At 39.9% G+C, this 18,656-nt stretch overlaps 1 protein-coding gene across 1 annotated transcript in view; it reads left to right on the top strand.

Moving 5' to 3' along the window:
* The first annotated feature begins 1,103 nt into the window (after nt 1-1,103).
* Nucleotides 1,104-18,656, top strand: part of PHF21B (PHD finger protein 21B) — a 221,150-nt gene continuing 203,597 nt past the window's right edge. The window contains 3 exon segments of the mRNA XM_065416945.1: nt 1,104-1,157; nt 1,671-1,703; nt 1,989-2,054. Coding sequence (XP_065273017.1) covers nt 1,104-1,157; nt 1,671-1,703; nt 1,989-2,054 — 153 coding nt within the window.

The following is an 18,656-nucleotide window of genomic DNA, read 5'->3' as shown; positions in this document are numbered from 1 at the left end:
AGAAACCAGTTTCTAGCCTGTTTAAATTGAACAAGATAAAAAATGACCTTGTGGCCTTCATTGGCTGGCAGGTAGTTAAATATCTTGGAGCAAGAATGCAGGAAAGCAGAGAGAAGAGGAAAGGGAAGAAAGCGAGTGAAGCAAAGGCAGAAGAATCCAAGTGAGTGTAGGGGAAAGGTAAGGAGAGAGGGAAGGGGAAAGAGGACAGGATGAAAGCCCGTGTCTGCGTGAGAGAAAAACTTGCCTCCTTCCCAGCCCGTGTTGCTTTGGGACGATCTAATACTCCCCGCCCCTTGCCCCCAGTTCCAGGCCGGGCAAGAGCAGCCCCGCGGCCGCGGTGAGGGAGGCACCAGCAGCACCTGCCTTGCCCCGCAGCCCCACGCTTGCTTGACAGCCGGGGAGCCCGTGGCCCTGGCACCCAGAGGCAGCGGGACGCGGGGTAGAGCCCGCCCCGGCCGCCCCACGCCCGGGAGTTCGCGCTGCCCTCTCTCTCCATCACTTACTTTGTTGTTCTCTCGCCCACCGCGGCGGCCGCGCGGCGCATGCGCCAGGCGAGGAGATTTCAGTCCCTTTTCCTTCTCCCCCCCCCCTCCTTGCTCCATCCGGGCACCTCCGAATTAGCATTGACAGCCGTGGCACAACTTTTCCCGAGGCAAAGTGAAATCAAGGCGCGCACTCTGAGAAAATATAGTCCCTGCCGTTTTAAGTCCCCCTCGTCCCCACCGGAGGGGCGGGCGGGCTGCGGGAGGCGGTTACTCGGCTCCTGGGCGGAGCGGGGGCCGCCTGGGGCCCCGGGCGCAGCGCTGGCGGGGGGGCTGGGGCGGAGTCCCCCCCCTAGTTTGGCGGAAAGTGAGTGATGAGTCTGTGTCCCTAGCAAAGAGGCAAAGAACTTGCTGTGCAGCCTGAGTAGTTGTTTCTTTCGATTGTTGTTGTGGCTTTTTTTTTAAATTGCTCTGCTCGGGGTGGGCTTGTCTGAGGGGGGGTTGGTTTGTGGCTGCGGAGAAAAAACCAAACCCCCCCTCCCCGAGAGCCAACGGAACAAAAACAAAAGAAACTTCGCCGGGCTCCGAAAGTGGCAGCAAAGTGCCGGGCAAGTTGCAGGGATGGAGCTACAGAGCTTGCAAGAGGCGTTAAAAGTGGAAATCCAGTGTCACCAGGTAACGCCGCGAGCCCGCGCGGCTGGCCCCGGGGTGCGCGAGCGGGCGGCTGGGGGGGTGGGGGACCCGCAGGGAGCCAGCCTTGCATGCTGAGCGAGGAGCGTTTGCTTCTTGTCGCAGGGTCTATCGATCAGGGGAGGGGGGCTGGGAGTGAGAGTGAAGAGGGGGGAGGCTGGAGCTGAGCCTGGGGGAGCCGGCGAGAGCCCCCCCCCGATCCCCCTTGGAATATCGAACACTTTGCAAAAGTAGTTTGGGAGACTGTTCGGCTGAGTTGTGTGTGTGTGTTGTGGAGAATCGGAGTTAACATTGCGGTTGGTGCTTGTGTGTGTTGGAGAGATTAGGACGAGACTTGAATATTTATGAGCTTTGCTTGAAACTGACTCGCAGTGTTTACTTGCCTCTTTGTTCCTTACCCCCCTCCCTCCCCCTTCCCCACACACACATTTTTTTTAAAATCCATTAAACTTGAAACAGTTTCTAATTCCTCCTTTTTTTGGGGTGATTTTTTTATAGAAACTAGTTGCACAGATGAAGCAAGATCCACAGGTAAATGCAGATCCTTTTTTTCCTCTTCTTCAATATTTTATCCCTGCTGTAATAAGCGCAGTTGTGCCGGGACAGCAGGATGAGAAACTTTATCAGTAAGAGATCTCATTTTGTAGTCTTCACTGAGCTTTTTGACTAAAGAGGGTGTTTATGTGTGTGTGCATGCTTTTGTACGGCGTTGATGAAACGGTTTTGCCTTTAAACAATGTCTAATCTCAAGTTTATTCATGACAGGGGTTAGTTTACACTTTGCCTTTAATATGCATTTTATTGCCATTTTTGCAGAACGGTGATCTTAAGAAACAAATCCATGAAAGGCAATCAAGAATAGCAGCTCTTAATGAAAAACAAGTAAGGAATAGATCGATTCAGTTCTGTTTTTTTCCCCAATGCACTTTCTAAACATCCTAAAAGTGGCTGCGTTAGCTGAAAAATACCGAGAGCAGAGACTAAAACATCCATTTTCCTAAGTGTAAAGTGAGAAAATGTATATTTTCAAAACGAGATCCGTTTCTTAGATCCCTTGCCTGGGGTGGGGGTTATAGTAATAGTAAAAAGATAAGCAGTAGTTAAAACGTAAAAAAAAATAATAAAAAAAATGAGGCGTCCATTTTGAGTTGGTCGACATGTTTTAGGAATATGGAAAAATCTCCTGTCTTGGGCTACTTTGTGCACTTCCATGCAATGTGCTGAGCAAGAGTTGGGAACAAGGAGACGAGCCCAGGTCGGAGCCATTTCTGATGTCAATTGCAAAACTGATTTTTATTGATCACTTTTTTTTTTGCACTTGTCTTTCTCTTCCCTTGGTCTGATCTGACGTGTTAGCTTTGGATTTGAGTTCACTTAGGCACTTTCACTTTTTAAAAAATAACCTGTTCCAGTTATAGGAAAATCTGAGGAGGGGAAACAAAACAAAATAGAAACCTTCCTCTCTCTTCCCCCCTCAAAAAAACTTTTATTTTTTGTTTTTGTTTCAAGTGACCCCTGTGTATAGTGCAATGTTTGACACCTCCTCAGCCCCTAATCCTCTTTCAGGATGAAAGAAAGTTCTCTATTGTGAGTTTGTTTGGGTTAGATCAGCTGATGGCGAGGAGCTGTGATTGTTAGGTTTCAGCACCACGATCAGATGCCATTGAACGCTCCGCAGCCCCATGTTTCCCCTGCGCTTTGCAAACGCGGCACACACACACACACCGACCCACCCCCTTGACCCCCGCTCCTTCCACTTTCAGTACTTCTAATGCTTAAACCAAGCAGCGGCAGCAGCAGCTTGGAAAGCGAGTCCATGATCTGCCGGATTGAGTCCCCATAGCGAAGAACTTTCACCGTTCCACCCCACCCCCCATTACACCCCCCCCCACACACACACATACTCTGCAGGATCATGCAGCTTTCCAAAAGCCCCTTTCGCAGCTAGATCCTGCTCCATCACCCCTCTCCTTCCCCCTGGCTGAATCGATCGCGATTCCTTCGGAATGCAGCAGCTCTTTCAGCACCAAAACTTGGAACAGCGCCTTTTTTTTTTCTATCACAAAACAAAAAATCTTCCACCCTAGGAAAGAAACCTCGGGATTTGTAATATTCCTGGGGGGAAGAGAGGGAATTATTTGTGTGTGTGTGTGCGTGGAGTTGTGGTTAAAGTTGAAAAGTGATCCGTGCATATTTAATACGTGCTCATAGAATGCATGCATAGATGGTGGTGATTATATGCTACCCTTTTCCGCCCAGTTTATTGTAATCAGAATTTGTCAGCACTCTCAATTTGGTAGTGGAAGCTTCCATTTTGTGAAGAAGGGGTGTTGGTTTCTTCCTAACATGGAGAAAAGTCTGCAGAGTTTGAAGGTGGGGGATGGGGCCCCATTCATGCTGAACATTACCATTTTGATTGCTTTGATGCCATTTTTGGAGGGGGAGGGGATAGAATACCCTACTCAGCAGAGCACAAAGATGTTTAATCACTGTATAGAATCAAATCAGATACTTTATTTTTTAAAGCAAATCTGACACTACATGATAGCTAAGGGCTGTTAGTCCTTTTATGCTGTGTAAAACAGCAAGTTGTTGACTCTAATACTACTACACTGAGTAGAGGATTTTTTTTTTAAACAAGGTAACAGCCTTTACTGCAACAATGCATCTTTATGTGTTCTTTCTTCAATATGGAAATAGTTTTGCTGGTTTTAAGTGGTATTTAGAACATACATTTGATCGTTTTTTCTCTATTGTAGCAACTATTTCAAGGCTGTTTAAATTTTTATGATGATAGTAAATGAGAAGCTATTTATTATGTGACATGCTGGAATTTAGATAAGGCAGAGAGAGACATCTGAAAATACAATTTGAACATTCTGATGCAGCTGGGTGTAGAATATTGTTATCAATCTTACACAACATTTTCTTTGAATCCCAAACTAACTAGTAAACAAGGGTTACATGATATCTTTTTAACTCCCACTACTCACCCTATTTTCTAAAAATCCCTGTAAAGTGCAAAATAATTAAAAATAAAAATCAGAAAACAGTAAATATTGGCCTAGTGATTGAAACTAGTATTTTTCTACAAAAGTGGACAGTATTATATTTCTTCTGCTTATTTTGACGTTCTATGCAACAAGGGCTTATAGATAGGGGCTAGTTGGTGATTTAGCAAGCTGTTGCTCCAGACTGCCACCTCTGGAGGCTTGGTTTGAATCTTTCTTAGGTCACAAATGAAATGAGTTTGGAGAGCTCAGCCTTTGACCATGTCACAAAAATATCATGTAACTTTGCAGGTTTTGGTATGATTAGCAATTTCTCCTTAGAAAAAGTCCGTCACTGAATTATCAGGTGCTACAGGGTATGATAGAGGTACCTTTAAAATGAGTGTAGTAGGTGTTTGACAAATCATGGATCTGTTATTGATTTCAGCCTCTTGCTTGCATGAGTGCAACGCCCCCTCCCTCCTGCTATACATTTAAAGAAACCTTATGTAGCTTGGAGGGACAGAAGTGATTGTTTCAATATATACTTTTGAAAACCGTGGGTTTTTAATTTCTTTTTAAATCAGTTGTAGATTTGTTTAAGCACAGCTGATTTAGAACATGATAATCCTGGTCTTTATTGTGCATGCACTAAATACAAGATATTAAAATTACATTTCAGTTAAAATGCACATGTGGATGATGAAAAAGATAGTAAAATGAATAGATCATTACACTAACTACATCTGTTTACAAATATAACCATGGGGAGTAGTATTTTTCACTGCCCCAGTCATCAGTTTCCCTTCTGAGCCATTGGAATTATTGCACCTTTTACTTTTTAAAAAAATTAAAAATAAGAACACAGACAAAGTATCCAGACAGATTCAAGCATTTGGGCATGGGCTCAAATGTGCTAAACATAGCTTTATGCAAGAAATTAGATTTCAATTTACAACCAAATTAAATTCCTGTACAGTCATCCAGTATTTCGCCTACATTGTCAATGTTCAGGAATATGGAATTAAATGTACTTTATAATATTTATTTGAAAATGTTGGGAAAATATTAAAGATGTTCTTTGTGGTTTTTTTTAGTGTCACTTACATCAATACTTAAATTTACCTCTTGCTCAGAAAAGCAAAGTTAGACTTGTCTTATGTGAGTCTACCTACACATTTTGTACACTATAGTTTTGATGAATTGTAATACCATTTGAGAGTGGGTTACCTCTTCTTTAACAAGATATGATGTGTGAAGACTCCATTAGTTGGTCCAGTGGTTTTACACCTTGAATCCACATCACATGCAGAGCAGCAGTAATGTTTTTATCTAAATTGTCAAGCAATAAGCATTTATATGTAAATAAAAGAGTAATCATAAGAACCAGGTTTGTTCTTTAAAAGCACGTTTGAGGTACTTTGCTGCGCATATTTTTGTGCATTCTGTTTGGCCATGAAGTCAGTATGCTGTTTTTTTTTTAAGTTACTTCTTAATAATAACACTTAACTGATTAAAAAACAAAACAAAAACCCAAATCACAAGTTAAACTGTTTCTGACATAAGCATTGGGTGGTAAACCAGGTCTTGGAAAATTAACAGTAAGGATGTGTAGACTGCTATATTTTCAACTGTGATGAACTCTGAATTCAAACAGCCTGTCCTGGAGCACAGCAATAAAAATATGTCTTCCTGAAAGACATTATGTATATGCCATTCACTTGTGCATTGCCTCATTTCTTTACCATAATTTACTATCTACATAGAAAATCAACATTAGTCTCAAAGAGGCTGTCCCAAGGTGGGGTTATTGGTGGTTTGTCTTTTTGTAGTGCATACCTGAAATTAAATCATTGACTGTATTTTGCCATTGGTGACCCCTGTCAAAATATCTTCATAGGATGTGTTAGACTTTGTAAAATTAGTGTGCACTTCTTAAGCATGGGGAGTTTGTTGGAGACTCTTTCGTTCAAGATGTCTGCTTTACATATGTTGTGTCTATCTTTCAGAGGGGTGTTTTTTGGTTTAGTGAAATCCAAGCTGTGCTATGCCTGAAAATGGCAGCATTGTTTACACATGTTAAAGGGGAAATTATTGACATTTGCTAAAGCTCAGTATTTCATATGGTTGGGTACTTTCAAAATTGTTGAAATAAAATAGAGGTTACAAGTGTCAATGAAAACAGAGATAAGACCTGAATGGGGTTTCCAAATTAAGTAGAACCAAGGTCAAATTCTGCCGGGGGGTGGGGAGGGGGAGAGAGAGAGAGAAAAAAACACAACAACACAACAAACTCTAAATTTATTTTGGTGGCAGTAGTATCCATTTGGATTCATTTGGATCTAAGGGCCATATCCAATGCTCATTGAAGTCAATAGATATTATTATTTATTTATTTGTATTGAAGTAGCACCTAGGAGCCCTAGTCATGGACCAAAAGCCCACTGTGCTAGGTGCTGTAAAAACAGAACAAAAAGACAGGCTCTGCCCCAGTATTCCCATTGGATCAGGCTCTAAATTGGTGATGAACCTTGAAGTGGAATTTTAAACTTTCCAATTATGCTTTGAGTCTTTAAATGCAGACACAAGAAGTAATTTAAATGTGGGCTTGACTTTGCAGTCCTTCTGTACACAGAGCTTCTATTGACTTCACTGGGACTTCTGAACAAATGGAAAATCAAGTGAAGTTATTGGATCTAAGTGAAGATTAGTTCTGGGCTGGTAATTTAGAAAGCTATAGTTCCTCATGTTTTGCTACAATCAGCTAGTAATTTATTGGTTGCTTTGCTATCTGAGTAAAAAATGACAAATTTACCATCAGCTCCTTGGAGAGGAAAGTGGGGAATATAGTTTATATAAAGGCAATCCTAGCATTCTTCTTTATGCTTTCAATAAAGTTACATGAGATTAGGTGCCCATATTGGGGGAGGGGAGGAAAGGTTGTAAAAAGCATTTTCACAGAGTTTGAAGCACAGCACAAACATACTTGTGGCTTTCTGCTTTGCGTTTGATTTGCCCTTATAAAAACTACTGAAATTGCCAACCCTGAATGTAAACATAGTGCTGAAGGGGATTTTGATCAACATTTGCTTGGTGGCAGTCTGATTGGCAGGTGAAATGTGGTATTATTCTAGCATTTTTCTTTTACTGTACACTATTCTGTACATGTACAGTACATCACTTGGCAGTGCTAAGGGTTGGAAAGTGAATGTAACGTTCATTCTAACCATTTTAAAGAGTACACTTTGATATTTTAGCCACTTAAAACACCTGCTGTCAGAACAGTACAATTGATTTCAATTAACTTAGAATTTCTTCAATAAGATGACTCTTATAATAACTCCAGTAATCCCATGATGCCTCATTAGAGGAGCTGGCTATGATGATTATCCCTGTGATTTAGCAATTTTTTCCTTCTAATGCCTTTGTCTATTCAGAAAAAGGAATTATAGTAACAATACCTTTTTATTTCACATGTAGTCTTACACTAAAGGTACTTGCTACCTGTTACATGTTGTAAAATATTTAATTGTACTGCAGCAAGCAGATATTTGTTCTTAAATATTTGATGCTTTGATAGCAAACATATCAGAGAAACTTTTGTTGTATGTGTGGAATGTATTTTCTAGATATCCTGTGTCACAGAGTTAGAAAGTGTTATGTATGTATGCAGAGCTTATAGGCCACACTCCCCTCTCACTCTTTTCACAGAAGTTTAATTAGTGGTCTAGATCCTCAGCTCATCCAGATCAGTGTGGCTTCAATGGAGCTATGCCAGTTTACTCCAGCTGAGGATCTGGCCTGTTGACTTCAATGGGAAGTCTGCTTGAGGTGAGAAAGTAGAATTTGGTCCTAAGTGTCTCTTTGTAGTATGAGACTAGGGAAATGGGTTTTGTAGGGTAATATGAAATCACATTTCCAGTGGGACAGTGCATCATTCTAAACACCTTTTTGTTCAAGTTGAGGAAGCCATTTCTCCTCTCATTCCAGATTTGATTTTTTTCAGTTGAAAGCTACAAAGACGTAGAAAGGCACATTAATACAGAGTTACTTTTAACTTTTTCCTCTATGCTTTCCTCTTTATGGTAAAGATAAAATATACACTGATTATAAAATGATACAGTTCCCCCCCGCTCCCCCCCCAAATCTGAGGCATCAACACAGTTTCTAATCAATAGAGTTAAAGGGTAGAAGTTTGCAAATCAATAAGACAAGGCCATGGTAAATGGTGTATGTGTGACCATGATGTCAAAAAGGGGGCAATTTCTACATGCGTAGTCAACTGAAGCTGGCAAAGTATAAAAAAATGTGCTGCAAGTTAAGATAAGAACAAAGAAGAACAAAAAAAGAATTGGATTAATTGAAATGCAAATGTGTTTTTCTGCCATTAAAGTAAAGTCAGTTAGTTTAGCCTGACAGAATCATATTTGGTCTGCCTTTTCACCTCCCCTTGTTAAATCATCCTATGTACATTTCCCTTACATATATCATATTTGAGAATTTCTTTTTTACTTAAGGTGGTACCACCTTATTGTTTGAAAATGCTCTTCTGAAGATAAAATGTACTTCCTTAAGCGCGGGCTCTCATTTTTTTTGAATCAGCTACTTATTGTTATGTAGTAGCAATTTCCAGAGTGTCATGAAATTGCTGATGCGGCTTAGTTCTAGCTACAACCTCTGACTCCTAATAGTAAGCATCTATTGAAATCTAATATGTAATACTTTTTTTTTTTTTTGCACAGCACATGCAAACTGTTTAATATACAAAGAAAAAGGAAAAAAAATATGAATCAGCATTTTTTTTAAACTCACAGAATAGTAAATGTGTGGCACAAGTTTAGGATAGAAATGGATGCACTTGGCTGCTGGAAAGTAAAACACAGAACTAGGCCTGAATGTGGCTGCAGTAAAATCAACACCAGAAGTAACTCTAGTGTAGCATTTTGTCTAAGAATTCTGTAGAAATGATCTGCAGTGCTTATCTGTGTGTTTGAGAAATGGTGCTCATTTTCAAAGTTGGGATTTAGTCCTAAGAGACTAGGTGTACAGGTTGTGGCAGGAAGAGAGTGTTTGCCTAAAAATTTGTCTGATTGCTTACATCTAATCAACAGAAGCATGTCACTGGGCTTGAAACAGAAAACAAATCTGTATAGTATATAGAAGATTTTTCTTTCCAGAACTATTTCTCTTGATAATGTTGTCCTTTCTTTATGAGGTAGCTTATCTTGCATCCAGGGAGAAGGGGAGGAAGGGAAGAGACTTTTTGAGCTAACTCAGCTATTGATAACAGATTTTAAAGATTACAGAAAGTAAAAAAAAATATATTGCATTTTGATTAACATGAGTCAAGTGAGAACATTGAAACCTTTGACATGCAACACAGATTAACCTGCATTTTCTGTAATTTTCTATTTTCTGAAGCTCTTTGAATCAGCTAGGATTGCCTAAAGATTTATTGACGAATTGAAGCTTTTCTTAAGTATGAAAAAGATGAGACAAGATTCCTGTCTCTCAAATGTACAGATTCAAGTGTGTGTGTGTGTGTGTGTGTGTGTGTGTGTGTTGAAAGGTCTTTCTTTTTGATATCATTCAGGCAGAAAGCCAATATGCGCATGTAAATGAGCCTGAAAATGTAATTAAAAATATATACATACTGGTGACTGTGATACAGAATTTAATATGAGATGCAGGTTACAAAGTGACAAGTAGCATTTCCTATAATCAGTGATACTAACTGTGTGCTCTATGATTTATGCATTTCATGTGCTATTAAATGCACCACAGATAAATACTAGAATTATTTCTTAAAATATAATTTTTCAGCACAGTAAGCGAATGCAAAAAATACCTTGCTCCCTCTTCACCCTCTCTCCTCCCCCCCCACAACAAAAATCCCAACTATCAAGATGTTACTACAGAGAGGAGAAGAATTCTGTAGAAGGTCAGATAAAGGCCTCCCTGATAACATATCTTTGCCTGAAAGAAAATGTCACAAAATAGACTTATTGGTGTCGTTAATGCATTAAGATCAAGGAAGTTTTGGAAATTGTTAACATATGTCTAGGAACCAACATACAGATGAAAAACTGGACAAATTGCCAGCAGAAAGGCATAAATAATCTCGGCCTCTTTTTCAGTGTCTGTAGCATAATATTGTTTTGCACATGAAAGGTAAGTTAAGAGACAGATGCCGCCCAGATTCCAAACTTAACAACAAAGACCCAGGCTCTTTTCCCTAAAGTATTCTCATCTGTTCTAAAAGTTAGGTCAGAGTGATGAGAAAGTAAAATGCCATTATAGAAATTGACAATTCCACTTTCCAGCTAATGGAGGAGCTACTTTTCAAAGGTTTATTTCTCATTAAACAGTAAAAGTGGAACCTAAATATGTTTCTGTAAACATCCCTGCAGCCCATAAATATATATAACCAAAGTCAGTCTGATTTACGTTATTTTGTTAACATTCTTTGCTGAGTAGGCTTGGATGGAGTACAATCTCTTCATATAGAGGATCTAATTATAAATACAAGGGACAGAACCAAATAAGCAGTCTTTAAAGGGAAAAGAGTCTGGCAGCTTTGTTTAAAGTGTCCTTTAATGAACTTCTTTAGCAGCTTGTATCTTAGCAACACATTTTATTACATACCAGTGCGGGAGAAGCAGTTTGCAGATGGAGTTGCACACAGTAATTTATTTCCCCCCTTTCTCCCCCTCCCCCCCACTTCTCTGTGGTGACTCAACTGGAATGTTCAGACTAGCTTTCTAACACTGATAGCTCACTCTAAATCCCTGATTGGTTCATTTGCATCTGTTCTGTTGTCTTAATTGATGAAAAAGGCATTTTACTATGTTAAATACATAGTGACTTTGCTTGCTCTTAGAAATAGATGCAGATATGACTATTTTGAATGGGCACAGTGTTTAAAATAAACACAAGTTTGCTTCTTGCAATCCACCTCCCTCCCACACTGTGCTTTCTTCTGTGTGCTAACTCATGTACAAGGCACTGACCAGTTTCTAGATTTGTTGATTATTTACTCTCAACTCCTAAATGGGGTTATTTTAATCTGTTCTTCGCTGTACTAAAATTGAATGGAATCTTACAGCAACAGGAACATTTATAATTTTTTTTTCTTCTTAATCAGAAACCTACCATTTTAAAATCTAAATACATCAAGAAATAACTGGAGTTGTAAAACCAATATAAAGCAGTCTGTTACTGTCCCCTTTTTTGGATAATCTGTAATCTTTAGTACTTTTTAGATAATTTTTGCTAAATATGGGCCAGATTCTACCAATTTGTCTTGAATATTCAACTCTGTGAGTAGTAGCTACATTGATTTCAGTGGGACTAATCAAGTAGTGAGGTACTACTCAACATGAGTAAGGGTGGCAGAATCTGGCCGTATAAGATTTAATTCTGTTTTAAAGTGGATGGGGGGAAAATGCATTTGATAAAAGTAAACACTATTCAACTAACTCAGAATCTGAACTTTAGAGTCAGATTTTCATCTAATCTGGACAGGTGTAAATCCAGAGTAGTTCGTTTGACTTCAAAGGAGAGACTTTGGATTTGCAGTGGTGTAACAGAGATCTGACTCTGGCCTGGTTATTTGGAGGGGGGACGAAAAGGAACTAACAAATTAAGACAGAACCCTGGGAACCTGGAGAGGCATTTTGGCAAGTAGTACTAAAGATATTGGTCTTGGAGAAGCTTTTGTAAAATCTCAGTTGTAACAAACAAGTCAGAGCTAATATTCAAAAGATCCTATTGAACAAACCCATTTCACAAAGTCCATTGCTAGTCGCAAGAGGAGGATAAATCATTTATGAAAGCCCTGGAATTGTTTTTTTTTCTTCTTTCCTTCACATTTGTTTAACTGTAAATTCATTCCCAATCACTTGCAAATCCTAACATTCCATGAATCCGAAATTAAATACCGAACTTTCTTTTCAGACTAAATGATGCATGCATTTGACTCTATTTTTTTCTCTGATGGGTCAGGGGGTAGTTTATCTCTTGTCACCTTAGCATTTGAGATATCCCAGCCAAGTCAGTAGCATAAAAGTAATCTATTCTACTTGAAAAAAAGATGTACAATACAATGGATGAGCAAGACAGAGATCCATCCCTCTTTTAAAATGCTATGATATTAGACCCTAGATAGTGGGATGTCCTCTGAATCCCAAAGCGATTTAAGTTGCCATGTGATTAACTTATTCTTTTCTTTTTGTGATTCAGTCCACTGTTTATTAACTTAAATTGGATTGAAAAAACTCTAAACTGTGGAATACATCAGGATCTTGCACAACTGCCAGGATTAATGATGACAGCCTGAACTGTTGAACAAGCGAAATCATGAAATTCACAATATTGTTAGACAAAAGGGGTTATGTGCTTTGTGGTAGTTGTATTGGCCTTAATAGAAAGGACCACCATTTTCTAGTACATTTCATATCCCACCATGAAGGATAACGTTTATAGAAAGTATAGCATTTTAAGCCCTTGTCTCACTGTCATTATGTTTTTTCTGTTTCAGTGTCTGGAATATTTAGGCGATGTATAAAAGCAGGAGACTTAATATATGTAAAGAAACTCCCTCTGCAGATATTGTAGTAGTGAAGAAGACAATGAAGCATTTAATTGTTTCTCCAAGATTCAGTACCTTAAAGAAACAATTAGAAACATGTGTATCTGGGATTTACCAAAACAAAACAACCATCTTGAATTTTTCTTCTCAATTCAATAAGACAAGAAAATTTCTTGTTTCTAGAGGCACAAGCACTTCCAGAAACTTCTTTAAGTCTCTGAGCAATAGCATGGTAGCTCATTACAGAAGTACTTTGACTGGGGGAAACTTAAAGGAACTTCCATCCCCAGATGAAGCAACAGACTCATTTATAAACAATGAGTGCAGGAACAATAGAAAGCTGAGTGCATTCTGCATGAATAATATAACTGAGGGTTGTGAAAAGCCTGTGATTTTAGTATGCCAAACCCAGTGTAGGAGTGCAGTGTTCAGCTGATTTCCTCCCCCCCCTCTACTCCCCCCACACTCAGGATTCATCCTGTCTCTCCCCCATGCGTATGCGCAAATGTACGCATTCAGAGAATTAGCTATGATGAATAAAAGAGTGAAGTCATCAAACTACTGTGCAGGGATGTTGAGGGTTGAAATTATATTTGCAAAAATGAGGGAATTCAGGGCTGAGGCTGGAAATCTAGGCCAACACTCTAGCCTTAATGCTCATCTTATGTGTGGAGGAAAAGCCTAAGACATGACTTAAGACTAGAGTTTGAATGTCATTCTTTATTTTCAGCTTAGATAGTCTGACTTTCCTTGGCTTTGAGAGTTTAAATCAGAGTACTTACATGGGCTTTAATAGGAACTCTGAGTCCTTGACATCTCTAAAACTACAGTCATAGAATCATAGAATATCAGGGTTGGAAGAGACCTCAGGAGGTCATCTAGTCCAATCCCCTGCTCAAAGCAGGACCAATCCCCAATTAAATCATCCCAGCCAGGGCTTTGTCAAGCCTGACCTTAAAAACCTCTAAGGAAGGAAATTCCACCATCTCCCTAGGTAACCCATTCCAGTGCTTCACCACCCTCCTAGTGAAAAAGTTTTTCCCAATATCCAACGTAATCCTCCCCCACTGCAACTTGAGTCCATTAGCCACTTTTATGTATGCATTCAAACATGCAGTTAGACATCTGACTTTAGGTGTCCCGGTTTGAAAATTTTGGCCATAGTTTTTTATCATTACATTTCCTTAATTATTATTTTTTAATGTAGTCCTCTGGGAAGGTACTGGATTGAAGCTCTTTGGGGCAGGGACCATCTTTTTGTTCTGTGTTTGTACAGCACCTAGCACAATGGGGTCCTGGTCCATGACTGGGGCTCCTAGGTGCTACCACAACATACATAATAATTAATATAATAATATTAAATTGAAAGTGCCAGTGGCTAAAGTTTACCCAGAGACAGGTTTTCAGCATGAGCACTGGTAGACCAAGGTTTGCCTAAAACTTCTCTTGGAGTCTGTCTATATTAGTAGAAAAAAGTGGTTGTTTACAATGTGATAACTAACCTGTTATGGTGAACATGTTGTCAAATGCTAGTGTAGAGAGGGCAAGTTTGAGTTTTACCTTAATTATGCTGGTTGAGATAAATCCTACAGGTTCCACTATCATATGTTTGCTATTGTGATAAAAAGAGACCTCTTTCCCTTTAAAGATGAGAATGTAGGTTTTTTTTTTTTTTAAGCAGTTCAGTGCTTGGTGCCTCTTTGTTGCCAATTGTGATAGTTTTTGTATGATATGGACAGCTGTGTACTAGGAATTAGTCAGAATCCACTAACTCATTTCACATAGATCACCAAACATTTAACAGATAGTAACAACTTTAGGTTTGCTGACATTGATCTGCTTCAAAGCAGTGACCAAGAGGTGGAGAGCTTCATATGTCATTACCAATTTCCTGAGTCTTCTGTTCCTCCATTACATTTTTTAAAGTGGTATTTTCAAAAGGAAAAAAAGTACCTGGGCCTGGATCATCAACTTGTGTAAATCAGCATAGTTCCATTGTCTTCAATGGAGCTATGCCAGTTTATACCACCTGAGGATATGGACCAAGGGTATAAAAATTCCACCTAATTACACTTAAAGTCCCATTGACAAATTAACCCCATAGCAGCAGTAAGTATGGGCCAGCTCCTGAGACCATTTTTCAGTGTTTAAACTAGATTTACTCAGTCCTCACAAAAGCCTCTTTCCACTGATTCAATGTGAATTTGCTTGAGTAAGGACCTCAGGATTTGGTCTATACTTCAGGGTCATTTTCTAAATAGGAGGTTTTAAAAAGTGATCAGTAGTTATTTAAAACAAAAAAATCCTGATAATAGGTGATTTAAATATTACCTTTCCACATATTTACTTGACAATTCACCATGGCTCTGAAAGAGCTGTTACAGGTTATGTATTCATTGCAAAGCTTCTCAGCCATTACAAATGATCATGTAAATACATAATTATAAAGTTTTTAAAATGCATAGTACTCACCAGATTGGGTAAATATGTGACCTGAGATTTATTCAAATGCAGATTCTTGACATGATAGACCTCTGAGTCATTATGGTGCATTGGGTCATGGCCCACAGAGAGAATTTTTCCTTCCTAGGTCAATGATCCATTAGGCAGTAACAGCTCCTTCCGAGTCATTACAGTATTATCAGTCTGGATGGCCTTGAAAGCAGCACTAAGTTTGAATCCATGAACTGAACATCTTCAGGAGATTTTGTCTTTAAATGTTGGATGTGCAATAAGAGGGTCAAGTAACTTGTTTGTTTTTACATGCCCCCGCTTCCTTCAAAGGGAACAGTCAGCATTCTAGATTAATGGCTTGCAATTCTTTTTAACATGGTAGCTTTGAGCTAGAGGAGTGCAAAAAGTTTTTAAATTCTGTGGGTCAAATTCTGTCAAACATGAGAGATTTGGCATAGCCACTCCCCCATGTATGTTTCAAGAAAAGCATAATTGTGCATCCATACCCTAGCTGGTGGTAGCTCCTTGCACAGTCCTCTATCCTCACCTCAGCCCTACCCAGGTTACTCCTGCTAGATTAGACGCATAAATGTTCTGTATCAGCGGCTGCTGTTGCTGGCTCAAGAGAGTACGTAGGTATGATGCAAACTACGTCCAAAACCAGACATCTAATGTACTGTGACCTGTTCTCCCAACTCCCTAAGCAAATTCCATCTCAGCACTGGAGTCAGGTACTTGGCATGCAGTACATGGAGGAGCAACCTCTGAATCACACACACATTGGATCAGATCTCAGACACGATCTCTACAGGTTGGATTAAAGTCACTGTTGGGACAACAAAGATGTCTCAGCATCCAGGTTGTCCACTCTGGGTAAATCCTGGCCCCACTGAAGACAAAGGAAGTTTTGCTATTGACTTAAATGGGGCCAGGATTTCACCCTCTGTTTGGGGTATGTTCTAAAATCCACTGAACTCAATGGAAAAATTCCCATTAACTTCATATAGGCCACAATAACCCTGTTCAGCATTAGAGGAGTAACTATGGCTGGAATCAGGAATTGTGTACCTGTCCTCCATTACTTTGCATACATTTTCGGAGCGGGCTGCCCCAAATACTGCTGTGAACTTATGCCTGTATTTGTATGGAGAGTTCAGCAGTTAATTCAGCAGCAGGTGCTTCTGGTGCATGTAAACCAGAATTTGTCTTTGTGTAGAAAAAAGGCGATATTCTACTCTGTTACACGGATGTAAATCTGGAGTATGGAAAAACTTGTCTTAAGCGAACACTGAAGGATCAGACAAACTGACTGCTTAACAGAGGTGAGGCACTAATAAAGGTGGAGCTGAATTCCATTTAGCTCGATAGAGTTTTTCCAGATTTACACAGAGCAAAATCTTGCTAAAAGAATACCAGGCAATGTTGGATGAGTGGAGTTTTAAAGTGATTCGAACTAGTAGTGTGATTACTGTCAAAATTACAGGCTTTTTTATTTCTTAAAGGGTAACATTCTTCATCTTATTTTAATTATGGGCTATGAGGGTAGGTATGATTGATTTTTTTCTTTACAGGAGTGTCATTACTGGCTTTTCTGAATTCAAGGTCCATATTAAAACACTCAGTTAACCCCCTAGTTGGAGGTTAACAATGTCTGCTCGGAAGAGTAATTTTAAACCAAGTCATTTAATAAAAAGTCACTTTTTAACTCTGAGTATGCATGAGCCAGTTTTCTTATCTCACCTGTACACCAAAATGAGATACAGAGCCTTTCTAGAGCAATGCATTAAAGAGACCCTCTCTTTCTTGTAGTCTTAGACAAGCATAAAGCAAAGATAAAGGGTCCTGGAGCTTTTATTGGATTTATAAGTAAATAAATCATGATTGTTACCTCTACTGTCAGATCCAAGGGATGTTCACTGGTGATCCTATCCCTTGCCATGACTAAAGCTACATAGCAATATCTTCTGTGGATTTTAAGAGCTCGCTATCTTGTTATTGCAGGTTTCCTCACAGTACAAACAGGTATCTTTGGAAATGGCACTTCCTGTTAGTCACTGATGGTAGGACTGGCCCCTAGCAGGCCCCCACGCTCCAACTCTGGTCATGGTTACTGTTGACACTCCTCTGGAAGGGGGATTCCCACAGAAAATAGAACACCAGCCCCAGGCTAAAATATCTTTTCTTAGTAGTGTCTAGAGCAGGAGTAGGCAACCTATGGCACGCGTGCCGATTTTCAGTGGCACTCACACTGCCCGGGTCCTGGCCACCGGTCCGGGGGGCTCTGCATTTTAATTTAATTTTAAATGAAGCTTCTTAAATATTTTAAAAACCTTATTTACTTTACATACAACAATAGTTTAGTTATCTATTACAGACTTATAGAAAGAGACCTTCTAAAAATGTTAAAATAAAATAAATAAAGTAATGGGGATGTCCTATCTCCTAGAACTGGAAGGGACCTTGAAGGTCATTGAGTCCAGCCCCCTGCCTTCACTAGCAGGACCAAGTACTGATTTTACCCCAGATCCCTAAGTGGCCCCCTCAAGGATTGAACTCATAACCCTGGGTTTAGTAGGCAAATGCTCAAACCACTGAGCTATCCCTTCCCCCAAATTGTATTACTGGCACGCGAAATCTTAAATTAGAGTGAATAAATGAAGACTCGGCACATCACTTCTGAAAGGTTGCCGACCCCTGGTCTAGAGGGCCAGTGGATGGTGTGTTTCCCATGGTTCTTCTATCATTCAGTGCAGGGCTGCACAGCCCATCTTCTCCATCCATACAGATCCTGGCACCATGGAGTGCCTCCTGTGGGGTTTGGGTGGGATAGGTGCCATGGAGGCATCTTAGGCCTATTCCATATGGGAAGGGGGAGATCCAGTCACAGAGGGTCCTCTCTATGAACAAATCCAAAGGTGAGGGGAGAATGGGGAAGGGCAGTTACTGCTATATTTTCAAATAGTATGTTAAGGACAAGGGGTGTCATTCAATCCTGTGCAGAAGGGCAGTGCAAGACCTATGAACTACTTGTTCTAAGTCCTAACAATAAGAGGTGGGTAGGATTTAAGTGATGCACAGGCCTTGGGTGACTTTCACCCTAGGAGAACTTAACTTTCTTGTTGTTTTAAAGGAAGTCCTCTGGCTCTAGTTAATGGGTACTTTATAATCACTTGCTAGGCTTTAAGTCTCCTCTTCCATTGCATCCCAGAATCCTGGGTTCCATCCTGCAGCCATTACTTATGTGAGCAATGGCTGCAATACTAGTTTACATGAATTTCACTAGCTTGCTTCCAATGTTAAAGGGACACTTATCTGAGGCTGATGCTTAGGTTTACTGTAAAAATGCAACAACAATTTATTTTTATAATGGAAAAAAATCCCCTTCTTTTTGGATACCCAAAGCTTGCAACATTCTCCTAGTGCTGCATGAGAACGAGAAGATGAACCTGG

Source organism: Emys orbicularis, chromosome 1 (assembly GCF_028017835.1).
Source record: "Emys orbicularis isolate rEmyOrb1 chromosome 1, rEmyOrb1.hap1, whole genome shotgun sequence".
Classification (NCBI taxonomy): domain Eukaryota; kingdom Metazoa; phylum Chordata; order Testudines; family Emydidae; genus Emys; species Emys orbicularis.
This window is presented reverse-complemented; position numbering and strand designations above follow the sequence as displayed.